Source organism: Thermobia domestica, chromosome 2, assembly GCF_964235325.1.
Source record: "Thermobia domestica chromosome 2, izTheDome1.hap1.1, whole genome shotgun sequence".
Taxonomy (NCBI): Eukaryota; Metazoa; Arthropoda; class Insecta; order Zygentoma; family Lepismatidae; genus Thermobia; species Thermobia domestica.
The window spans coordinates 24,568,460-24,589,850 of record NC_137455.1 but is presented as its reverse complement, the minus strand read 5'-3'; the positions used below and the strand labels follow the sequence as shown (position 1 = coordinate 24,589,850).

The window sequence follows — 21,391 nt, the reverse complement described above, 5'->3', positions numbered from 1 at the left end:
CTTAGAACTACAATTACTTGACTGCGAAACTATTAAAGCAATTCGAAAGTTCCTTTTCTTCATCGTATTTTCTCATTGCACTGATGCAGTGATATTTCTTAAACTTTCAAAACACCAGGAAAACCACTTATGAATTGAATTAATGTTGTACCTTATGAACTGATTCATTAAATGGGTGTACAAAACTGATTACAATATCAAAACACTATAACACCTCTAACTTTGATATTTAAGTAATGTCGTGGCCGGCAGAATTTTATGAGTTTCAAATTGATAGCAATAACACAAGTGTGCACTAGATGCTTAATTCATATAGTGTCAAAGTGAAGATTTTTAGCACCTAGAAATGTCAAGTTTGGCGCCAGAAAGTTAATTATACGTCTAAAAAGTTTTCAGTGAAGATCTGGGTTTAAACAGATAACAGTAGAAGTATTCAAAAGTAACACAAGACTTTCAGATAAGACACATGGGTTGGATATTCACTTGCACATGCAGCGTTTCAAAGATTATGGATTACAAACTCATGTCTGTTTCGATACAGCAAAGAGGGGAGAAAAAGATATGAGGCGAAGTTCTTTTCCTCTTGTGAGACAAACAGATAACTTTAGATTTTCGTTCTAGCTAAGTTAACCCCACAAAAAGAATAAAAATATAAATAAAGAAATTAAACAAGGAACAAGACCTGCATTAATTAGATGACAGTAGAGTATTTGAATGGTTTTTAAATATTAATGATTTTAAAGTAACGAGAAAAGCAAAACGAATCCCAAAAAAGGGGTTACGGGTCGGCAACGGTACAGTAGTTTGGCGTGAACCTACCACATGTTGCAATCGAAACCTGCGTCGTGGAATTGAATTAAAAGGTTGTAGAATGCGTCCCAGAGAAATCGCATGGACCGCTGTTTATGTAAAATTTTTACGTCAGCGGCACTGTCTGCCAGAGGGTCATCACGTACGTACAACGATCTGTAAGAAGCATATTCCACTCATGTTACATTTGGTTCATGTCAATCCACCGTGGAGGCCAGAGAATTAGTATCTCCGGCACTTACGACTTTAGTGGAAAATAATGGGCCGGGAGTACCCCTCGTGGGTATCTAGACATGTTGTATTGTAGTATAGGTCAAGTATTAAAAAACTATTGTATTGGGTAAAGAAAAAAAAAATGCCTCCTTCAATAAAGTCTACCCTTTGCTTGCCCCTCCAAGAAATTTAAACTAAATTCGTTACTTGAAGAATGCTTGTGCGTAAGATTTTAAATTATACGTTTTTTTTTATTTTGCCTGTAAAACAATTCCTTCCATCTTTTTTCTTAAATTACTAAAACGAATGGTATTGCTGGAAACTCTTAGAATGTTTTACAAGTTAGAAAATATTGCGAAAACATTACGGTAGAGGAAATTATTTCTCACCTACTGTTAACATCGCAACCTAACGATGTAACTATGGATTTGGAGAGAAAGTGCAACAAGTTGGGTTCTTATCTCTTGTCAAACCAGCACCTCAACATTATGTTTAAAAATAATATGATTTCAACTGTCGTCTTTCCAAATGGTGATGGAACAGGAATAATGAAAGCAGAACTCCAAGGTTGTGAATTCCAATATGTCCTATTCTAATATGAAAAAGAATGAGATGGTCAAATCTTCATTAAACAATTAAAAGGCATCAAAAGTTTGTGTAATAATCTTAGTTAGTTGGATAAGATTTTAGCTTTCCTTTCAACACTGGGACTATACGAGACGAGAACCTGTAGTTTAATCTGCAGTGAGATCGGAACTGTAAGTTACCACCGGGAATTGTAATAACCTTCTTGTGTGTGTGTGTGTTTCATGTCTTGTAATTACTTTTAATGAAACTCTCCTGGTTTGCAATTAAAATTGTTCTACGTTACTATGTGAAATCAAACATTTGTTTTTATATACAAATTCTGAATATTACGTGTCTTCCTTTCCCCCTAAAAATCGTAAAATTTTCTTCTTTTCTGTGAGAAATCTGGCAACCCTACTTGCACGTTCCAGGATATGTGTTAAGTGGCATTTCTCTGTTGAAATGTGGTGTACAGAGCTGTCTGAAGGAAGGGCATAACGTCAAGTGAGGCTGTGATTTAGTAGTCTTTGTCCCCAATAGTGAGACTGTCCTCAATGAAATATGGCATTTGGATTTGTTTAAGTGCATAACACGAGGCACAAGAAATTCTGTAGGCTGCCCTCAATGAAATATGGTACTCGGATTGGTTTGAAGGAAGGGAATAACGCCAGGCACCAGAACTTCCGTGATGTATTGGGCATTGTCCCCAATAGTAAATGTCCTCAATGAGTTGTACCTGAGAACATGTGCTATACCCACCAATTACACTTGAAGTTTAGTCAGTAATGCACGCAGACAACTTGCCTTCACGACGGTATCTTCTAATACTTGTGATACATCTCTGTTCACGACGATGCTCGTGATACCATACGAGGATATTCACTCTCACTTTGTGTCCAGAGATGTTTATGGTTGTGGTTTAATAGAAGCTAGCGCAGTTTTCGCGCCGCCGAATTACGGTCAACAAATGCTGCCAGATCGTCAACACTGACAAGCTCACATCTGTTAGCTTGTTCTATTTTCGTATTAGTCCCATGGATGACGCTTTATGGTTTGTCATATACATGCGTGTAGGATGTTCGCCATCTCGCGGTGTTGTCACATTGCATGATCTTTTCACTGAAGTCACTGGGTACGATTTTACTGTATTAATTGTTTATACACACATGTCACTGCACTGGTGGAATGTCTTGGTCACGTATCAACTTCGAGGTACAAGATAAGCCTGTTAAATACAGTTGTCTGTTTATATTCTCCACTTTCACATCAACGAGGAATAGTCACGCATTCTTCTCACTACTACTCCAAGCACGGAAACGAGGATGCAATGAAGCTCAGCATGTATCATCCTGCTGAAGCTGTAATCGTCCAATATACCCTAGTACAAATTCCGTGTTTGACCGCCTTTCCATAATTTATTCTTGGCGTTGCAATTTTCACAAAAAGCAAGAATGTTATAACGTAATTTGGCTACGCAAAAGTTATATGGTAATCGTGCACGTTGCTCTGAGAGGGAACCTAGAACATTTCAAATTGTTTTTCTAATAATGTTGTATCGTTGGTACAGTGAGGCCCCAAGAAAATATCCTGCTCAGGTGTCAACGTTGCATATACGGCGCCTTACCAATGTGGATCTGAAACGGCTAGTGCGATCGGAAAAAATCCACTTACTAAGTTGTGAACAATTTATTTCCAAGAACTTTACTTTCTCTCTGTTGCTTAGTATCGTTTCTAACTCTAACGTTCGTTCTTCTCACGGAGTTAACAGTTTATGAAACATGTTTGAACCTTTTCCTCCTTAAGAAACCCATGGAATGCGGTAAATATGGACTTAAACGTCATCGGGGCCACCAGTATTCATCTCAAAAATTCTTCAAAATATGGATTGGATGCTAATATTCATAGTTTCGATCAATTAAGTAGTCCCTTCCCACCCCATTCTCTTACCCCCATATCGATGTGGATTGACTGTGCTTCAATGGCACTATTTATCTCATCGAGTACAAAAACTATATACTGGATACTAATATCGCTCGTTTTCCATTATTTTTAGATGTAACCCTTCCCACCCCACGTTGCTCTCATGCAGATGAAAATTGTTCTTGAAATTCATTGGCGTCGAGTTTGTCACTATTTATCTCATCGATCCCGAAATATATAGACTTTATACTTATATCGGTCGTTTCGATTATTTTTACATGGCATCCCTTCTCACCCTACCGTTACCCGCATGCCGATGAAGGATGAACTTTGAATTCAATGGCATCGGGAGTGCTGATCCCCGAAATCAGTATCAATGGCACCGAAAATTATGGATTCGAGACCAATATCGGTCGTTTTCAATTCTTTTTACGTCACATCACGTCCTTTCCCTGTTACCGAAAGTATGATAAAAACCAAAATTAGGTCAGGATCCACGCATGTACAATCAGCGTCAAAAGTTATTTCCGTTTGATAAAATTAGTTTCGTAACGACAAGTATGTTCAGAATTTAAATACAGTTTTCAGCAAATTAAAAAGAATGTAATTTTCTATACGTTCCAGCCATACCACTCTTATTCCCAAAATAATTTACCAACGGCAAAAAATTTTGTACTGTACAAAAAATCATCAAAATTGGTGCCGTGGTCCAGGATGAGATAGTGAACCAGTATCATTACGATCACTGTTATTTATATAAATATAAGCTAATCATAATATACTATTTTGAACTTTTCTCCAGAATCATCTATCTTGAGCAATTCTTTTCCATGTTACTGCACAGTGTTTATTGATTTCATCACACCATCTTCAATGAGGACGTAATGGCCTCGCTTAGCGCAGTCGCAAACCCTCTGGCCTTTGATGCGAATGGTCCCCGGTTCGATTACCGGTGGGGACACACGATCGAAAAAGTGTAAAATCTTTTCCAGGCCTGCTATTCTGAGTGAGGTGTTCCTGTGTTTTCCTCATTCATCGAAGGCAAATGACAGGATGGTACCTAACATATAGGTCCCAGGTCACTTCCTTCCCTTTGACCAGATAGTGTGCTCGCCGAGTGACGTAATCCTCCATACGTGACGAGCTAACATGGTCATAGATACCGAGAGCCCAGAAATCTAATTCCTATATCAGTGAGGACGCTCCCTCCTATTCATTAATGTCAATCATTATTATGGTGTTATAATTAAGGTATACACAGGAATTGTTTACTAATAGTTATTAAGAGAACGAACTAAGTGTCATTCACCTAATTAATATGTTGAATATATGTATTCATGTTGTAGTATTTTGTGGAATTTGTTCTTCGTCTTATTATTAGAAATAAATAAATCAAGTTGAACTATTTCTATTGTATCTGTTTCCCGAAATATCACTGCCTCGTAACATTACAGAATACACACAATTTTTAACTCGCACTGTAAATAACAATGATGCTACGTAATATACAATTCATTCGTTGCAATTTATTAATGATTTTGCTCTGTGGTAGGGCAGACTGCTCCACAGTGGATGCACCCGGACACTTTCAAGACCATGGAGGACTCACCAATTTCGGAAAGGTAAGTCAGATTATTTTCATTACTTTTATTATGTATTAAAATGAACACATTCATAGTCGTAGATTCTATCAAGGAGCTTAGGCCTCGAATCTCCCCAAGACCCAGGGCCGTAGCTTGTGGGGCAGGGGGCAACTGTCCCTTCCCAGGGAAGCTCACGGCCGTTTAAGGGGGGCCCATTTTAAGACAAAATTTTCTTACTTCATATATGATACGAACATGAAATTATAAATGAAGCATCATACAGATACACTACATTACATCAACAAAACAGCACACAAAATATCAATAAAACAAAAATGACTCGTGGGCCCATTTCAGTAGAAAAGTCTACTGCGCCCTAGAAATAATATATATTCAAATAGCTTTGAAACTTGTCAATATTGTCCCCATAATTAATTCGTTATGTATGGAACGGGCCCAGGGACGTAGCTAACGGCCCCGTAGACCTTGCGTGCAGAAGGGCCCACATAACAAATAGAAGTCGTGCATATGTTGTGAGACTCGAAAGTAAATTAAAGACTACTGATGTGCTCAAAATTGTATATGCTACAAATGTAAGTATGTTTTAAACTGAAATATAAATCCATAATATGGAACGTTAAAGCATAAAAATAAATTAGAGTCAATTCATCCAAAATTTGTGGTATATTTAATGCTCCCAGAATACACGTTCTTCGCACGGGGAGAATACGTTTCATTTTAGTGACAAAATGCTGAATTCGGATTTAAATGTCATCGGATGTGTCACTGTTCGTCTCAATGATGGTTTGGGTACAAATCCTCGCGGCCAGAACCTCGCGGCGACAACGTCGCGGACCAAAACCTTGCCTGGCCAAAACCTCGCGGCCCAAAACCTCGCCTTCCAAAACCTCGCGGGGCCAAAACCTCGCCTGGGCAAAACCTCGCCGTCCAAAACCTCGCGGGACAAAATCTCGCCGGGCCAAAACCCCGCCTGGCCAAAACCTCGCCGCCCAAAACCTCGCGGGGCCAAAACCTCGCCTGGCCAAAACCTCGCCTTGCCAAAACCTTGCGCCCCAAAATATCGCCATACCCAAAATCTCGCCTGACCAAAATGTAAATGTTCCAACAGATGATAAGGATGACGGTATAAAAGACGCTGTTTCAGAAGTAGTATCACGGGTATTTGGCCAAGTCCCGCGATACCATATGAAAATTCTATTTCTGTATTAGAGGATTTCAATGTGAAGGTAGGGCGACAGGATGTTTTTAAACTGGTTATAGGGAAAGAAAGTCTGCATAAGGAAAGTAATAACAACTAACGGGGTTAGTTTCGTGAACTTTAGAACATCCAAAAACTTAAAATTTTAGCAAAAATCTAATAATATTTATGAAAGTATGAAATAATATATGAGTTTTTACGACGTCCCTTGATTATGTCCTGTAGGTTAAAGGAGACGTAGATGACCAGGATGAAGGAAATAATCGAAAAAAGAAAGTGGGAGGAAACAGGAATAACCCGAGAAAGCCCACGCACACGATGTTTTGTATCTTCTTCTTCTTCTTCTTTTTCTCCTTCTTCTTCTTCTTCTTTTTCTTCTTCTTCTTCTTATTCTTCTTCTTATTATTTTTAATGTGGGATTGCATATTAAGAAACTCACTGGGTAAATTTTAAATAAAAGTTTCATTCGCGGCGAGGTTTTGGCCACGCGATGTTTTGGCCCGGCGAGATTTTGTCCCGCGAGGTTTTGGGCGGCGAGGTTTCGGCCACGCAATGTTTTGGGCGGCGAGGTTTTGGCCCGGCGAGAGTTTGTCCAGCGATGTTTTGGGCGGCGAGGTTTTGGCCCGGCGACATCTTCTCCCCGAGGTTTTGGGCGGCGAGGTTTTGGCCACGCGAGGTTTTGGCCGGCGAGATTTTGGGCGGCGATGTTTCAGCCGCGAGATTTTGGGCGGCGATGTTTCAGCCGCGAGATTTTGTCCGTATCCCCTCAATGATTGTGCAATCTATGGATTCAACACTAATATCAGTCATTTTCGAGCATTTATATATATCTCCCTCCCAGTCCCCAAGCTGTGGGGCTGAATTTGGATTTAAAAGGCATTGTTCATCTTAGCGAGCCCGAAAACTGTGGATTCGTTACTAATATCGGTTATATTCGATAATTTTTGAATAATTCTCCCCTCCCCCTCCTCCCCTAAGTTACATCGCCAAAGTGAAATGATAAAAATCATTCGAGACCAGACCGTAATCTATGTGGAAAATTAGATCGAGATTGGTCACGTGGTTCAATAGTCAACATAGTGACTTTCATTTATATATATATATATACAGGATATAACGAAAAGGTACGGCAAAATTTCAGAGGTCGATTCCTTATGGGTAAAGAAGCAAAATTGCTCGTATGACCATACGTCAGGAAATGCTTCGTTCCAGAGTTACCGCCATTAAGCCGCCTAATGCAATGAAATAGTCATATTCTGGTCGCTCCTTAATGTGACTCAATTTAAACCTCAATAACCCAGACCCTAATTAAGCTAGAAAGATAATTTTAGTAGCAATGTATTCCTGAAGGATGAAGCTTTCCGCCTATATGCATTTTATCAGTGTACTCTAATGGAGAAGGAATGCCATCTCCAAAATCCTGAAACACAAAACAAACAAAAAAACGTAATACCATATCTTGTCCGCCATGGTACCCCCCACCTACATAAAATACATATCGGCGGAAAGCGTCGTCCTTCAGAAATACATACATACCAAAAGATATCTTCCTAGCTTAATTAGGGTCTAAGTTATTGAGGTTTAAATCGAGTCATGTTAAGGAGCGACCAGAATGTGACTATTTCACACCATTAGGCTGCTCAATGGCCGTAACTCTGTACCGATGCAATCCCCGATATATGATCATATGAACTTTCTTGCTTGTCTACCTATAAGGAATCCACTCCTGAAGTTTTGCAGTACCTTTTTGTCACACCCTATATATATATAAAACAGGGATCTATCCTAAATATGAAAAAATATATTAAGCTTTTATAAAATTACTCACTGCGTTCTATTGAAACAAGAAGAGCTAATTGTCTTCTGTTTCTTTTTTTTAAAAAAAAAACACACAGTGAGGTGGATATGCCAATACTATTATCTAAAATCACCTTTCGTGTTCCCATCAGGAAAATGCGCTCGCGACTACTAACATTTCACTAATAATCCGAGCGTATGAATGTACTAGGTACATCGTCTGTTAGAAGAATATGCGTCATGTATAATAATATCCAAATAAAAAGTTCTACAATAGATAGACTATAGTTGTTAACAACTAAAACAATACTTTGAATTCATAATTTAGCATGTAACACGAAGGTTCATGAATCGTAGCCATGTATGTATGCTACTGATGAACATGTTCAAAGTGTGTATACCTATTGTCTTCTAGCTAACTATATTCATGTGAGTTATTTTAAATAAAACTTGATTATTATATTGTATAACTTTCTACGGCTAAACTGATTTTGTTCATAATATTCATCAGATTTATCTCCATCTTTTGACAGTTTTAAATTTCCAAACTATGTTACGGATAAGCAATAAAATGTGTTTACACAGAGGGTTGATCTGGTTATTGTCGACAGATTTTCAAAACATACTTGGCCTATCAAAAGACGTAATGTTCTACTACAGGTACTGTTCTACCGGCCACCAGCGTTATGGACTATCACCCGACTTTCCAGTTTCACCTGTAGAAACTACGTTGTTGGAGCACAGGCATAGAAATTCCATCCCATCCCTTCCTAAAGGTTTCTCATAGGACAGTGAGGGTGATGTTATAGCACCAGGGCTTATTTGGAGAAGGCGGCGATTATCTTCGATATAAGTAAAGTGTCATGTTTTCCCTAGGGATAATATACCACTCAGGGATAGTATATATATATATATATATATATATATATATATATATATATATATATATATATATATATATATATATATATATATATATATATAACTCAGGGGCAATTGCACCATATCCTACAGCCTAAAGTGACACTGTGTGATATTTACGTCATTTTGACAGTCCAAATGTACAGAAAACTATTGCGTCAGAGCTTTGGACAGAAATGTCAAGAAAGGGCAAAGCATGAATTTACGTTTCCTACTTCATGTGATGAGAAAAATTGGTTGGAATTTGTGAACACTTTAATAACGATCCATAACGATAATAACGATCCATAACGATCAGTATTTCTTTCTTCTTGGCTCCCTACAAATGAGGAGTCTTTCTGATAGAGTGGAATCGTGATGGATTCTGAGAAGTAGGTGACATTCATCTTCACGTTTTTATCCATTTTGCGCACCAGCAACTTACCTTCGTAATCATATCCACCAACAATCGTGACTTCCTGGGAACAACTTTCTTCACACCGGAGGTAAAACTTGGTATATCTCTTTCTAAATGTATTATCTTGTGCAAAATCTACCTATTTTTCGGAATAAATTAAATAACCAGAGTGTTTTACCTTAGCAATTCGGGATATAATTTATATAGAATTGAAGCAATAGACCCTCTTTTCCGACGGTGAGTGTACAAAATGCTTTAAATTGGTATATTTGTGTTTTACGTAACATAAACAACAAGGTGGGAATGATGACTCGGTCTAGTGCAATAGATCCCTGGTTTCACCATAAAATCATGTGGGTTCTTGGTAGACAATATCTTGTCAGTTTTCTCGCAGTACTCCCATTTCATCTCAAATTTTCATTCCACCAATTTGTTCATTATGATTCAATTTGGTTACTCATCTGCCTCTTCTAGCTTAAAGGGAATAATGTGGAACATTAAATTTAAGACTTAATTTAGTACTTGCTAATCAAAGGTGAATTTATTATCCATCTTACGAGGTCTTGCGTTTATTTTGTGGAATCACTCATGGAATATTTACATGTAGCCTATATGGTGTTATTTGTTGCAGAAGTTGTTGGGAGAAAAAATATGAGTGGTTTTCCATTATATTACCTAGACCTATCATCAGAGCAGAAGAACATTAAAAGTGAATACACATTTCATTTCATGGTTTGTTCTGTTATACTCTTACCGAACTGATAGTTGTAATTTGAAGTGCAAAACGGTAACGAAAAAGGGAAGAAAGAGTAATGCATTGAAAGTAATGCATTCTGATATTAGAAGAACTATTTATTATACAGTTACCTTGCTAAGGCAGTAAGTAGAGTAATTAGAACGCGGGAATTTGGACCTTCTTCCACAACCTTTTATCGTAAAAGTTTTGTTATATAGAAATATAACACAATTCACTATAATTGAGGTCCGAAGACCAATACAACGTTCTCTATATAGATTCTTGTTGGGTAACTGGGGGTCCCTAGACCCAGGCAGCCAAGGGAAGGATACTCCAGAGTTCCAGGCAAGATAAATAGTTGACGGTTGAGATCTTCCAGTGCTCCAAGCAAGCAAGGGGAGCAGAGTTAAGTTCCCACAGAACTCCAGGCAAACTAAGAAGTTTGTGTTAGGTTAGATATCTTAGAACTCCAGGCAAGCTAAGAAGTTTGTGTTAGGTTAGATATCTTAGAACTCCAGGCAAGCTAAGAAGTTTGTGTTAGGTTAGATATCTTAGAACTCCAGGCAAGCTAAGAAGTTTGTGTTAGGTTAGATATCTTAGAACTCCAGGCAAGCTAAGAAGTTTGTGTTAGGTTAGATATCTTAGAACTCCAGGCAAGCTAAGAAGTTTGTGTTAGGTTAGATATCTTAGAACTCCAGGCAAGCTAAGAAGTTTGTGTTAGGTTAGATATCTTAGAACTCCAGGCAAGCTAAGAAGTTTGTGTTAGGTTAGATATCTTAGAACTCCAGGCAAGCTAAGAAGTTTGTGTTAGGTTAGATATCTTAGAACTCCAGGCAAGCTAAGAAGTTTGTGTTAGGTTAGATATCTTAGAACTCCAGGCAAGCTAAGAAGTTTGTGTTAGGTTAGATATCTTAGAACTCCAGGCAAGCTAAGAAGTTTGTGTTAGGTTAGATATCTTAGAACTCCAGGCAAGCTAAGAAGTTTGTGTTAGGTTAGATATCTTAGAACTCCAGGCAAGCTAAGAAGTTTGTGTTAGGTTAGATATCTTAGAACTCCAGGCAAGCTAAGAAGTTTGCGTTAGGTTAGATATCTTAGAACTCCAGGCAAACTAAGAAGTTTGTGTTAGGTTAGATCTCTTAGAACTCCAGGCAAGCTAAGAAAGGGATTTAACCAACTGAAATCGATGCCGATGGAGGTCCTGCAGTGTGTTTTATTAACTCTTCATGGACAGCTGTGGTGCTAGTTTTCTTCTTTAATCACGTTTACTGGTGACGATGATAATGTTCGTCTTCTTCTTGTTTGTAGTAGTTGTTGTAAAGAAGCACATATAGACAGTAACAATATATAGTGTTAAAACTGTAGAAAGGAAAGATAAAAGTCGAATCATATTATATTTAATAAAACAACAGAAAGAGCTAATTGTGCGGTGAACAGAGGTATGTGAGAACAATTATTAAAATTGATATATTTATTCAGCCATAATATTCAACCATACAAAGTGTATACAGTCATTGTCAAAAGTCTGAGAACACTACGAGATTTTTCATAATTATTAAAAAGAAAAAAAAAAGATGTATTCTTACAAAAAACAATTTGTTGGATATGTTTTGTAAAGTAAACATCCATTTCATTGTTTATATGTGTGAAGTTGGCCCCTTACTTTCAAATTTTGATTCAAAACCCAAGCCAATCTTTTTTTTTTCTGTGATGGGTAGTTTTGAAGAAAACAGTCGTTTGTTTCGATAAACATAAAGACATATTTACAATATAAGGTTGGGGTGTGGCCAGGCCCGTATCCACGGGCGGTCTAGGAGGGCCTGGCCCCCCCTAAAATTTTCACGATAGCCTTGCAAGTGAACTATAATATGGTTGGATCAGGCCCCCAAATTTTTACCGGGCTCCCTCTACATTTTTGGGTTGGCTACCGGCCAGGGTGTGGCTACCTGTAACTTCACCCTGGTCTCTAAAAATACAAATTTTCATTAAATACCTAAATTAATCGTTTGTTCTTTATTTGTTATTGAATATTTCGAAAAAAAAAGTTTGTTTGCAGAACATAAAGATATTTTTACTAAGAAAAACTGGATGTCAACTTTATAGCTTAGCTTAGCTTTACTCTGGTAAGTATTCCCAGTTAGACTAATTTAGATAATTGTAGTAAGTACCTTCCGTTACTTTATTTTAGCTTAAAATAGAGTTAGTTTATATTCGGTTTGGTAAGGTTTAGCTAAAGTTAGGTCGGGTAAGTGTAGCTTAAGGTAAGTTATACAGTTCAGTTAAACTTGACGTAGTTTAGTTATAATTAATTTATATTAACTTTAGTTAGCAAACTTTTGGTTAGGTTACATTATCTTCAACAAGTGTAGCTTATTTTAGCTCCCTTTAGGCTAACTTAACTAAGTGAAGCTGGTATTATATTAGCTTCAGTTTTAACATTTTCTCTCTGATAAAGCAATTTTTATTGCGATTTTCTTTGGGCCTTTTATAGTAAATTTCTGAGCTTCCTTTTAGCTTTCATAGATATGGTTTAGTTCATTTCTAGTTAGACTAAGTGTGTAAGTCTAGTAAAGTTCAGAATAGTTTTCATTAGTTCACTTTAGTTTAAATTAGCTTAGTTAAACTAAGTGTAGCTTAAAGGTTAGTTTATTTTCGGTTACTTATGTTTGATTTAGGTTAACTTACTTTGATATGATTTCCCTTAAGAACCACCACTGCTTTAAACCCTCTGTCAAAAATCTGGTTGATTTTCCTTGTTTGGATATTAGTGAAAACTCCAGCTTTAATTGTATGGGGGAGCAAGGTACGGGTAAAGATTTCTTATCCTTTTGTAGTCTATATCGAATTTTTATATATAAAAGAACCCTCTATTTATTTCAAATGAGATATATTTTTATACTACTTGAGCCCTATAACAATACGACATGTCTAGGCGGCACTCGGGGACAGACTTAGTCACCAAGGGCTTCCACCTCATTACTCGCTCTGGCATGCTCACTGCTCGACATTATGATTCAACTAAATGTCTGTGATATACCCGTTATGTTAAATGTAAATTTGCTCTTACCTTTTGGAACATCCTCTTTTATATAGACTACGGCATCTTTTTAAGTAAGGGAGCAAAGTGGCTCAGTGATAGAATGCTTACCTCTGGTGTGTGGGGTCCACGGTTCGATCCCCGCCGAAGTAAATTTGTCTTGGGCAATATTGTGTCCATGGGTTTTTCCCGGAGTACTCCGGTTTTCTCCCACATTCCCATTTCACAAATTCTTCCATCATCATTAACTTGCCTTAATCATCGTCTCTCTTGGCTAAAGAGCATAATCGCGGGACGTTAAACTGAAAATTGTAATTTCCTTTTCGTATGAAGTATGTCTTCCAAAAACGCTGAACGCCAAAAATTAATACGCTGAACAAAATAGTAACGACAAGGTCCTCGATAAGAATTGAGTGGTATTAAGAGAGTCAAAAGCCGAGATTGTCCTGGAGAAATCGTGATTTATTATAAGACGTTATACCAAGAAAGAATTTGTGATTGTGTCAGCTTTATACGTCGGTAGGATATCCACAATAAACAAGTCAGCATTCTTTTCCAATCATCTTGTTTACACATTTCTAAAATAAATACTTCTGTATGTATATGAAAAGTAGAGAGTAAGAAGGGATGGCTTTGTTGTGAGTACAATACGCATATGAAAAAAAAAAAACTGGCTTCACATTTTATTTTTATTACTTTTGTCAGGTCTGTCTTGTATATAGCGTTACTTTTGTATGTACTGTGAAGAACTCTCGAAGGCATTCTCAGGTCTTCAAACTCAATTTATTTTCAATATCCCAAGAAGGTACTTCGATTAACTGTTTCTACCTAGAAGGGGAGGGGGCAGGGGGGGCAAGAGGACAAGAGCTAGTTTCTTCGAGCAGAAATCTCTTCCCCCCCTCCTTTCTTCCTTCTTTCTTCTACACTTCACCGTATCTCTTTCGAGATTTTTCAGTCGGTTTTCCACGGTTTCCTTGTTGAAGACTCTCTCGGGTTATTTCGTGGAAGGGGGGGGTCACGTGAGAGAAAGCCATTTCCAATACGCAGCAGCACGGTGCGGTGCGGGTGCCCTACAGCGTTCAGTTCTCTTTATAAACTTTTTCCATCAACTACCAAGAATTTCTGGACCATGAGTGAAGGATCTCGAAGACCACCAGAGAAGAGATAACAAAAGAAAGGTCACGCAGATCTTCAAGAATATTGAAACCAATATTTTTATGCCTACAATAAATAATATCCTGAAACACACACACCCATGACACACACACACACACACACACACACACATATATATATATATATATATATATATATATATATATATATATATATATATATATATAGTGGCGGATCCTGGATATGATCAAGGGGGGGAATAAACCATAGTTTGTAGTTTTATCCAGTGTAAAGCAGGATTGAAACCAAATATATATATATATATATATATATATATATATTTGTATACCTTTCGGATCCTCATCTGGAGACGCGAATTGCACTATGTGGCATTGTCAGAGATAAGAGAACCATAGATTAGATCAACCAATCTATCAAATAATTGCATCGATTCTTGCCCGACGACAGTTAAAGTTGATAAACTTTGACAAAGTCGATAGACGTTGACACTAGTACCATTTATTACATTAACAATCGATATAACCGTTTGATGGATTAATAGGGGTATGCTAGGGGTTCCAAGTTAATATGCGATGTTGCCCCTTAGCGAAATTTTGATTCCCCTTAGCGACTGAAAGTGGCCTCGGAGAACACCACTCCATCACATAACATTTTCGTTTTATTTTGACGTGTAGAATAGTGCTCTGTGGGCGCCATTTTAAGAACACCCGATATATATATACATATATATATATATATATATATATATATATATATATATATATATATATATATATATATATATATATATATATATATATATATATATATATATATATATATATATATATATATATATATATATATATATATATATATATATTAGCTGAAATGCTCTTTCTTTGCATCGGGAGAAAATAGGTTAATGCAAAAACTTTGAATCCCCTTCCCTCTCTTTGAAAGCTTGTATTTCAATTAAACTGCAACAATGAATCATAACAATAACAATTAAACTGTAATAATGAAACATGCTATCCCGTCAGAATACACATTTAATCAAAGTGATTTTGTTTATTTAAAAAAAAAAAGAGAAGAGATTAAAGTAGGCACAAACTATCTTCTAAAAGTTATTTCAAATGGGTAAAACGTTTTCCGACCCCCAAAACTATGAATTCGACACAAATCTCAGTTTTTATTTTTCACCTTCCACCCACTCTATGCCGATGGGGATGAACTTGGCACTGAGGGGCGTCACTTTTCATTTGAGCGATCCCAAAAACAACAGATTGCACACTAATACCATGTTGCGCGATTTTATTTAATATCCTTAGGAAAAAGAAATGTTGAAAGAAATTGAATTTACTTGTAAGGCTAGTTTCAGATGTGATGGTAACAAATCTTGACCTTGGCCTCCTGGCGGTCAGGTGGGTGTGTATTAGCAGGCTGACAGGTGCTGACATCTATAATATATGATCACGAAAAATACGCAACGAACCTTCATAGGAGAGAGGAACAAGTTAACGGCTAGATCCAACTAAATTCTATTCTTCAAACTTATAACGTAAATCTCACAATATGGACTGTCGAATGGATATACACGTTGTTAGTGTTTGAACTTTATTATAGTCAAAATTCAACATAAAAGGAGCAACTGGTCGGTATAAAATAAAACAAATATTTCTTCGAAAAACAGTGAATTTATATAATTATTTGAACTGACTTTTCGACGACATAATTGGAAACAGAATGTGACTTGTGTTGTGGTTTGGTGATTTATTTTTCATTTTATTTCGAACTGTGGAAGCTTTCAGGTAAATTGGTTGATTTTAAGTGGCACACGAAGTATTTATCGAGAAATATTTGTATTTAATTAAAATTTGCCACACCTTCGTTTCAATGTGGAATAATTTTTTGTTTCATTTGTATTATGTGGGTTTTGATTACAAATTTGTTTTCATTTACGCTAAGCGGTTAGCGTACGCGCCTTTGGCGTGGGAGACCCGGGTTCGATTCCCGGTGGGAGCTCATGTGGTTCGGATCCCACGTTAATCAGTAGGTCCACATCTCATATAGCCTCGCTGCTGAACGGGACGTAAAACTCAAAATCAACTCATTGTTTTCATTTACATGGTCAATATCAATTATCATATTGAATGGAGAAGCAAATTCCGCAGTAGCAATTACGGTATTCAATATATCATACAACAACCTTGGAACAAACAGTCGTTTTGCATTATTTTTACCACACCTTCTAACTTCCATCCTTGGAGTGTCTTACTCTCAAAATACTTTCTTTTTAGATTGAAGATTGTACTAGGTGTTTCTTTCTTTTTTTCTTCTTTTTTTGGGTCAATAAACAACGCACAGAAACAGATGATTATGATAAGTGAATAAATATTTATTTCTACTAATTACACAAAAACTTGAAGACACCTACAACTTATTATTAAATTGTCTTTCCACGAATTCCAGAGAACAAGATTAGACATTCTCAGGCCCTCGCTATACTCACACACGCATTTTTTTAAAACAAAAGCCAAACGTTATCCAAATGCAATTGAAAATCACATCAACTAACTGCAAAAGTATCTACACGAGGAACACTTTAAAAGTAAGATCTATTTGGCAATATCTAAGTAAAGCGCGAGCGCTCGTAATTATCACTCAATGTATCGGGGTACTTTGAATATAAGTATACTCCTTTGGAATAGCGTCGGGACCGTAAAAGTTTTGTGATGTGTGATGGAAAAGTTCAAGAAGATCGAGCGGCCCACTGCGATCTGTAATACTATTCCTGACCTCAAGAACTCTAACACCAGCAGAAATTCATCGTAAAATCTGTGGAGTGTATGGTCGAGACGGCAAGAGTAATAGCAAACTTTGCAATTGAGTGAGATTGTTTAAGAAAGGGTAGGAGCATGTTCATGATGAACCACGATTGGGTCAGCCTTCTGTAATCACTAACGATCTTATGTATGTGTACGATTGAGATTAAGGTTCGTAAAAACAGACGATTCGTAATTTCCATGTTGTCAGAGAATTTTCCGCAAGCTTAACGTTCTGTTCTCTACAAAATTCCGGAAGAAAGGACCTCTCATTGGGAAAACTTGTATAATATGAACCTACAAAAAATTGTTCTGATACGAGAAATGTTGAAAAGTAGCTCACAGTGTGTAGAATTTCCAAAAAAAATGTTTAGTATCCGTAAATATAATTAAATGTTTAGTAGTTATTTCTTTTTTATTATTGTAAAACTGTAATTACTTTAAAATTGCTTTTTCTATTGTAAAACAGAAATTATTTCTACTTTAAAACATTTTTTGTATTATAAAGGGATATTACTTTAAAACCGTTCCTCGTACGTCTACCAAGTTTGTTTAAAATTACTCAATACGTTTCGGAGTTACACTGAAATATACATCCATACAACATCCATATGTATATATATATATATATATATATATATATATATATATATATATATACATGTATATATAACTTATATATATACAGTGGCGTATTTAGGTGGATTTCTATCGGGCTCAAGCCCCTCCTCCCCACGAAATAATAAATGTGTTATATGCTTAACTTCATTAAAATTTGTCTTCACTGATAAAGAAAAATATAAATGCTTATTCACGTGTTGTGCATAGCCCCCAATACAAAATCCTAAATACGCCACTATCATATATGTGTGCTAGCAACGTCCTTGGCGTTCCTGCTGTAAATTTCCACTCCAGCGGACATGCCCGTTCATGCTTAAACTTGGAATTAAATGTCAGTGTGATTGTAACCTAATAGCTTGATGAACCCAAACTATAAATTCGACACTAATCTCAGTCATTTGAGACATTTATTTTTTTTTTTAACCCAGTCTCAATCTCCATGTCAATGGGGGCTGAACTTCAAATTTAACTCTATCGGAAGTGTAATTAGCAACCACAGCGACACCGAGAACTATAGATTTGACCGGTCGTTTTCGATTACTTTTACATGTCAACTTCTTTCCACTACCCTAGGGATAGTAATGGGGTTTAAACGTAACCTTAAATGAAATAGGGAGTTTCGCCAATCAACTTACGAACCCCGAAACTATGTATTCGATGCTAATATCAATCATTTTTTTATTATTATTTTCATGTCTCCATCTCTTTCTCCCCTTTCCCGTAGTGGTACTAATGGAGCTGAACTTGGATTTAAACGCAATCGCGAGTATCAGGTGTTCATTTCCGCGACCACGAAAACTATGGACCCACCCTACAATAAATTCAGACATTTTCGATCATTTTATGTGTTACCCCTTTCCACTCCCCCTAAGTGCGCTATTGGGTGTTACTCCTACTAAAGGCTGATCTTGAAGATCACCAAAAGTGCCACCAATCAACTTAGGGACCCCGAAAACTAATATCCTCGACATTTTCAATTATTTTACATGTCACAATTTTAACCCCTTCCCCGGGCACTAATGAAGAGTGAGCTTAAACTTAAATGATATCTGAAGTGTCACTCTTTATCTAAGCAAACTTGAAAACTACGAATTCGACACTAATATCGGTATTTTTAAAAGTAACTATAATGTCTTCCCTCCCAGTCTTCCGTAAGAGTTCTAAGAGGGCTGAATTTGAATGTAAGAAAGACATCAGAAGCATCACTTTTCATCTCAGCGACCCCGAAAACTACGGTTTGCACAATAATCGCGTCCATTTTCGATCATTTTTATGTATCACTCCTCCTACTCCCACTAGATGTGTTCTTCTCTGGGGCCTGAACTAGGACCTAATCAAATAAGCCATTCCCAAGGAAAGTTGTTACATGTAAGTTTGTTCTAAAATTAATAATTGACTAATTATTTTAACAAAAAAACATGAAAAGTAATCTAAATTGTGCAGCAACCAGATAATCAACAAAGTAACTTGAGTTGCATTGGGAACATCTTTGTAGCCAGCTTTTTTCCAATGATTTAACACGGTTTGATGATGGATGTCAAGATCATTTGCCGATATCATGATTGCTTTTAAGCCAGACTTGCTCAACTTTTGCAGAATATCATCCACTTTTTCTGTGATTAGCCCCCTACTGTGAGAAGCATCTTCAACATCTTGAGATTTGAATCAAGGATTTTAAGCAAGGAGAAAGAATCTACTCTTTTAGAACAGAGTCAATTGAAAAAATAGTTCTTGCTAAATCTGTTCATCTGTCTGATGCGGATGAACCAAGGTGAACGGATATAGACAATTTCATAAGATCTCCTTCACTTGTACATAACGAAGGAAGTCTGATATGAGATTTCGAATAATGTTATGTATTTTGCAGTAGATGCTTTCAGTCTGTGAAGTTTTTTGTTAAAGTAAACAGGAAGAAATTAATGAAAAGCAGAGGTTCGTAAAGGAACTAAGATGTTGCATCGTGAAGATATTTGAGAACAGGCAAATAGAATTACATTAAAAAAATGAAATGCAGATATTAAAATTCTACTCAGCACTCTTGAGTGGCTATGGTCCCTTTTCACCGACCCAGAATGCGATTTTTTCTTTCTTTTTTGTTGCAGATTTTTCTTCTTTACTTGATTCTCCTTTGTTCTTTTATATTACATTATCTTGCAGAAAGACTTCCGTCCTCTCTTTTTTCCTTCTTTCTTCTCTCTCTCTCTTTCTGTAAGATTATTTTATATTTCAGTGTGACCCTAGCCAGAAAATTCCGTTTTATGACCTCAAGAATATTGCTACCAAAAACCCTTAAAGAAAATGCTACATATAAACTCTGCACTCATTTTTCCCCTCTTTTTTCCCCTTAGTTTCAATTTACGCCCAAAATTCATGTCTCTCTTTGTGTTATGAGTGTGTGAACTACAAGCTTTTTTTATGACCTCGTAGAAAGGATTGCAAAAAGGAAATCTTCCTGCAACAGAGTCCACGTAACTACTCTTCTTGCTTTTATGTTTCATAACAAATATGTGCTTTCCATCTTCTGCCAGTATGAAAGGACGTGCTCTGATTTTCTTTTCTTTTTTCTTTATTTTTCCTAATTTTCATTAATATAATGTTTGAGTCTTTGTTAGATATACAGAGTCCGTCTAGCAATGTATGCTTACGTTACGTGATGACATCTGTGCAAATTTATCAAAGCTGGTCTGGATGATGTAAGTAATATGTAGTTAAAGCGAATGTTCGTGAATCTTCTATGCCTTCATTTCGATTGGAATTTGTGTGGTTGTGTACGTGTAGGTCTGTCTATGGAAGCACCTTCTGTGAAGAGAGGGGGAGATCACACGGTGCGTACTTCCCCAAACTTCCTACCTGAACATACATTTGTAAACTATCGCAATAAAACTATGCTTATTTGAGAGGTAAATGATTAATGTAGCATGAAAATTTGATCTTACACTTCATCAATGCGGCGTATCAATTATCCGTGAATACGAATCGAATGACATCCGTTTTACCCCAGTCTGTCATAGGTCCGAATTACCCAAAATCCCGGATTTTGGTTAATTCTCGGCGTTAAAATAGAATTTTCGTGAAAATGGTATATCAATTATTCATGTACGTGTGAATACGAATCGAATGACACTCATTTAGTTCCAGTTGGTCACTGGTCCGCATTGCCCAAAATGGTTCCACTTCTTATTTTCGACCCTTAATTTGAACTTGAAGCGGTCGGTTTCAGAAACCAAAAGTGGTGCCGTTGGATGTAGTTCATCGTAATCTACATTTTAAATCCCCCCCAAAAAAAGTTAAAAAATACAGGGTCACGGTAACTTCCTTTTAACTGTACTCTTCCTCTTATAAAAACAATCTAATTCTATCATTTGTTCTCTGAAAATATAGGTGAAAACATTTTACAATTACTTATCGTTTTTCAGGTGCAGCATTCAGTGGCGAAGAGTCGTAAGAGGCCCTGAGGCCCGGCCTACCCATTTACTTTCAGAAATTATAATTTATAATTAATCCATTTTCTTTGTACAGAATGTATGATAGTTTTCAAAGTTGAAAAAAATATTGTTTGATAAAGAAATCGTGGTTAGCACTACTGCTAGGAGCCTCACCGAGCAGTGTCTCAGGCAGCAGTAAAACTACCG

At 36.7% G+C, this 21,391-nt stretch overlaps 1 protein-coding gene across 2 annotated transcripts in view; it reads left to right on the top strand.

The window, feature by feature from the left end:
* LOC145671283 (dipeptidase 1-like) overlaps nucleotides 1-21,391 on the top strand; it is a 357,577-nt gene that overhangs the window by 234,473 nt on the left and 101,713 nt on the right. For both annotated transcript variants that reach the window (XM_081740234.1, XM_081740243.1), the window contains one exon: nucleotides 5,063-5,132. In XM_081740234.1, the coding sequence (XP_081596360.1) occupies nucleotides 5,063-5,132 (70 nt within the window). The remainder of the gene's footprint in view (nucleotides 1-5,062; nucleotides 5,133-21,391) is intronic.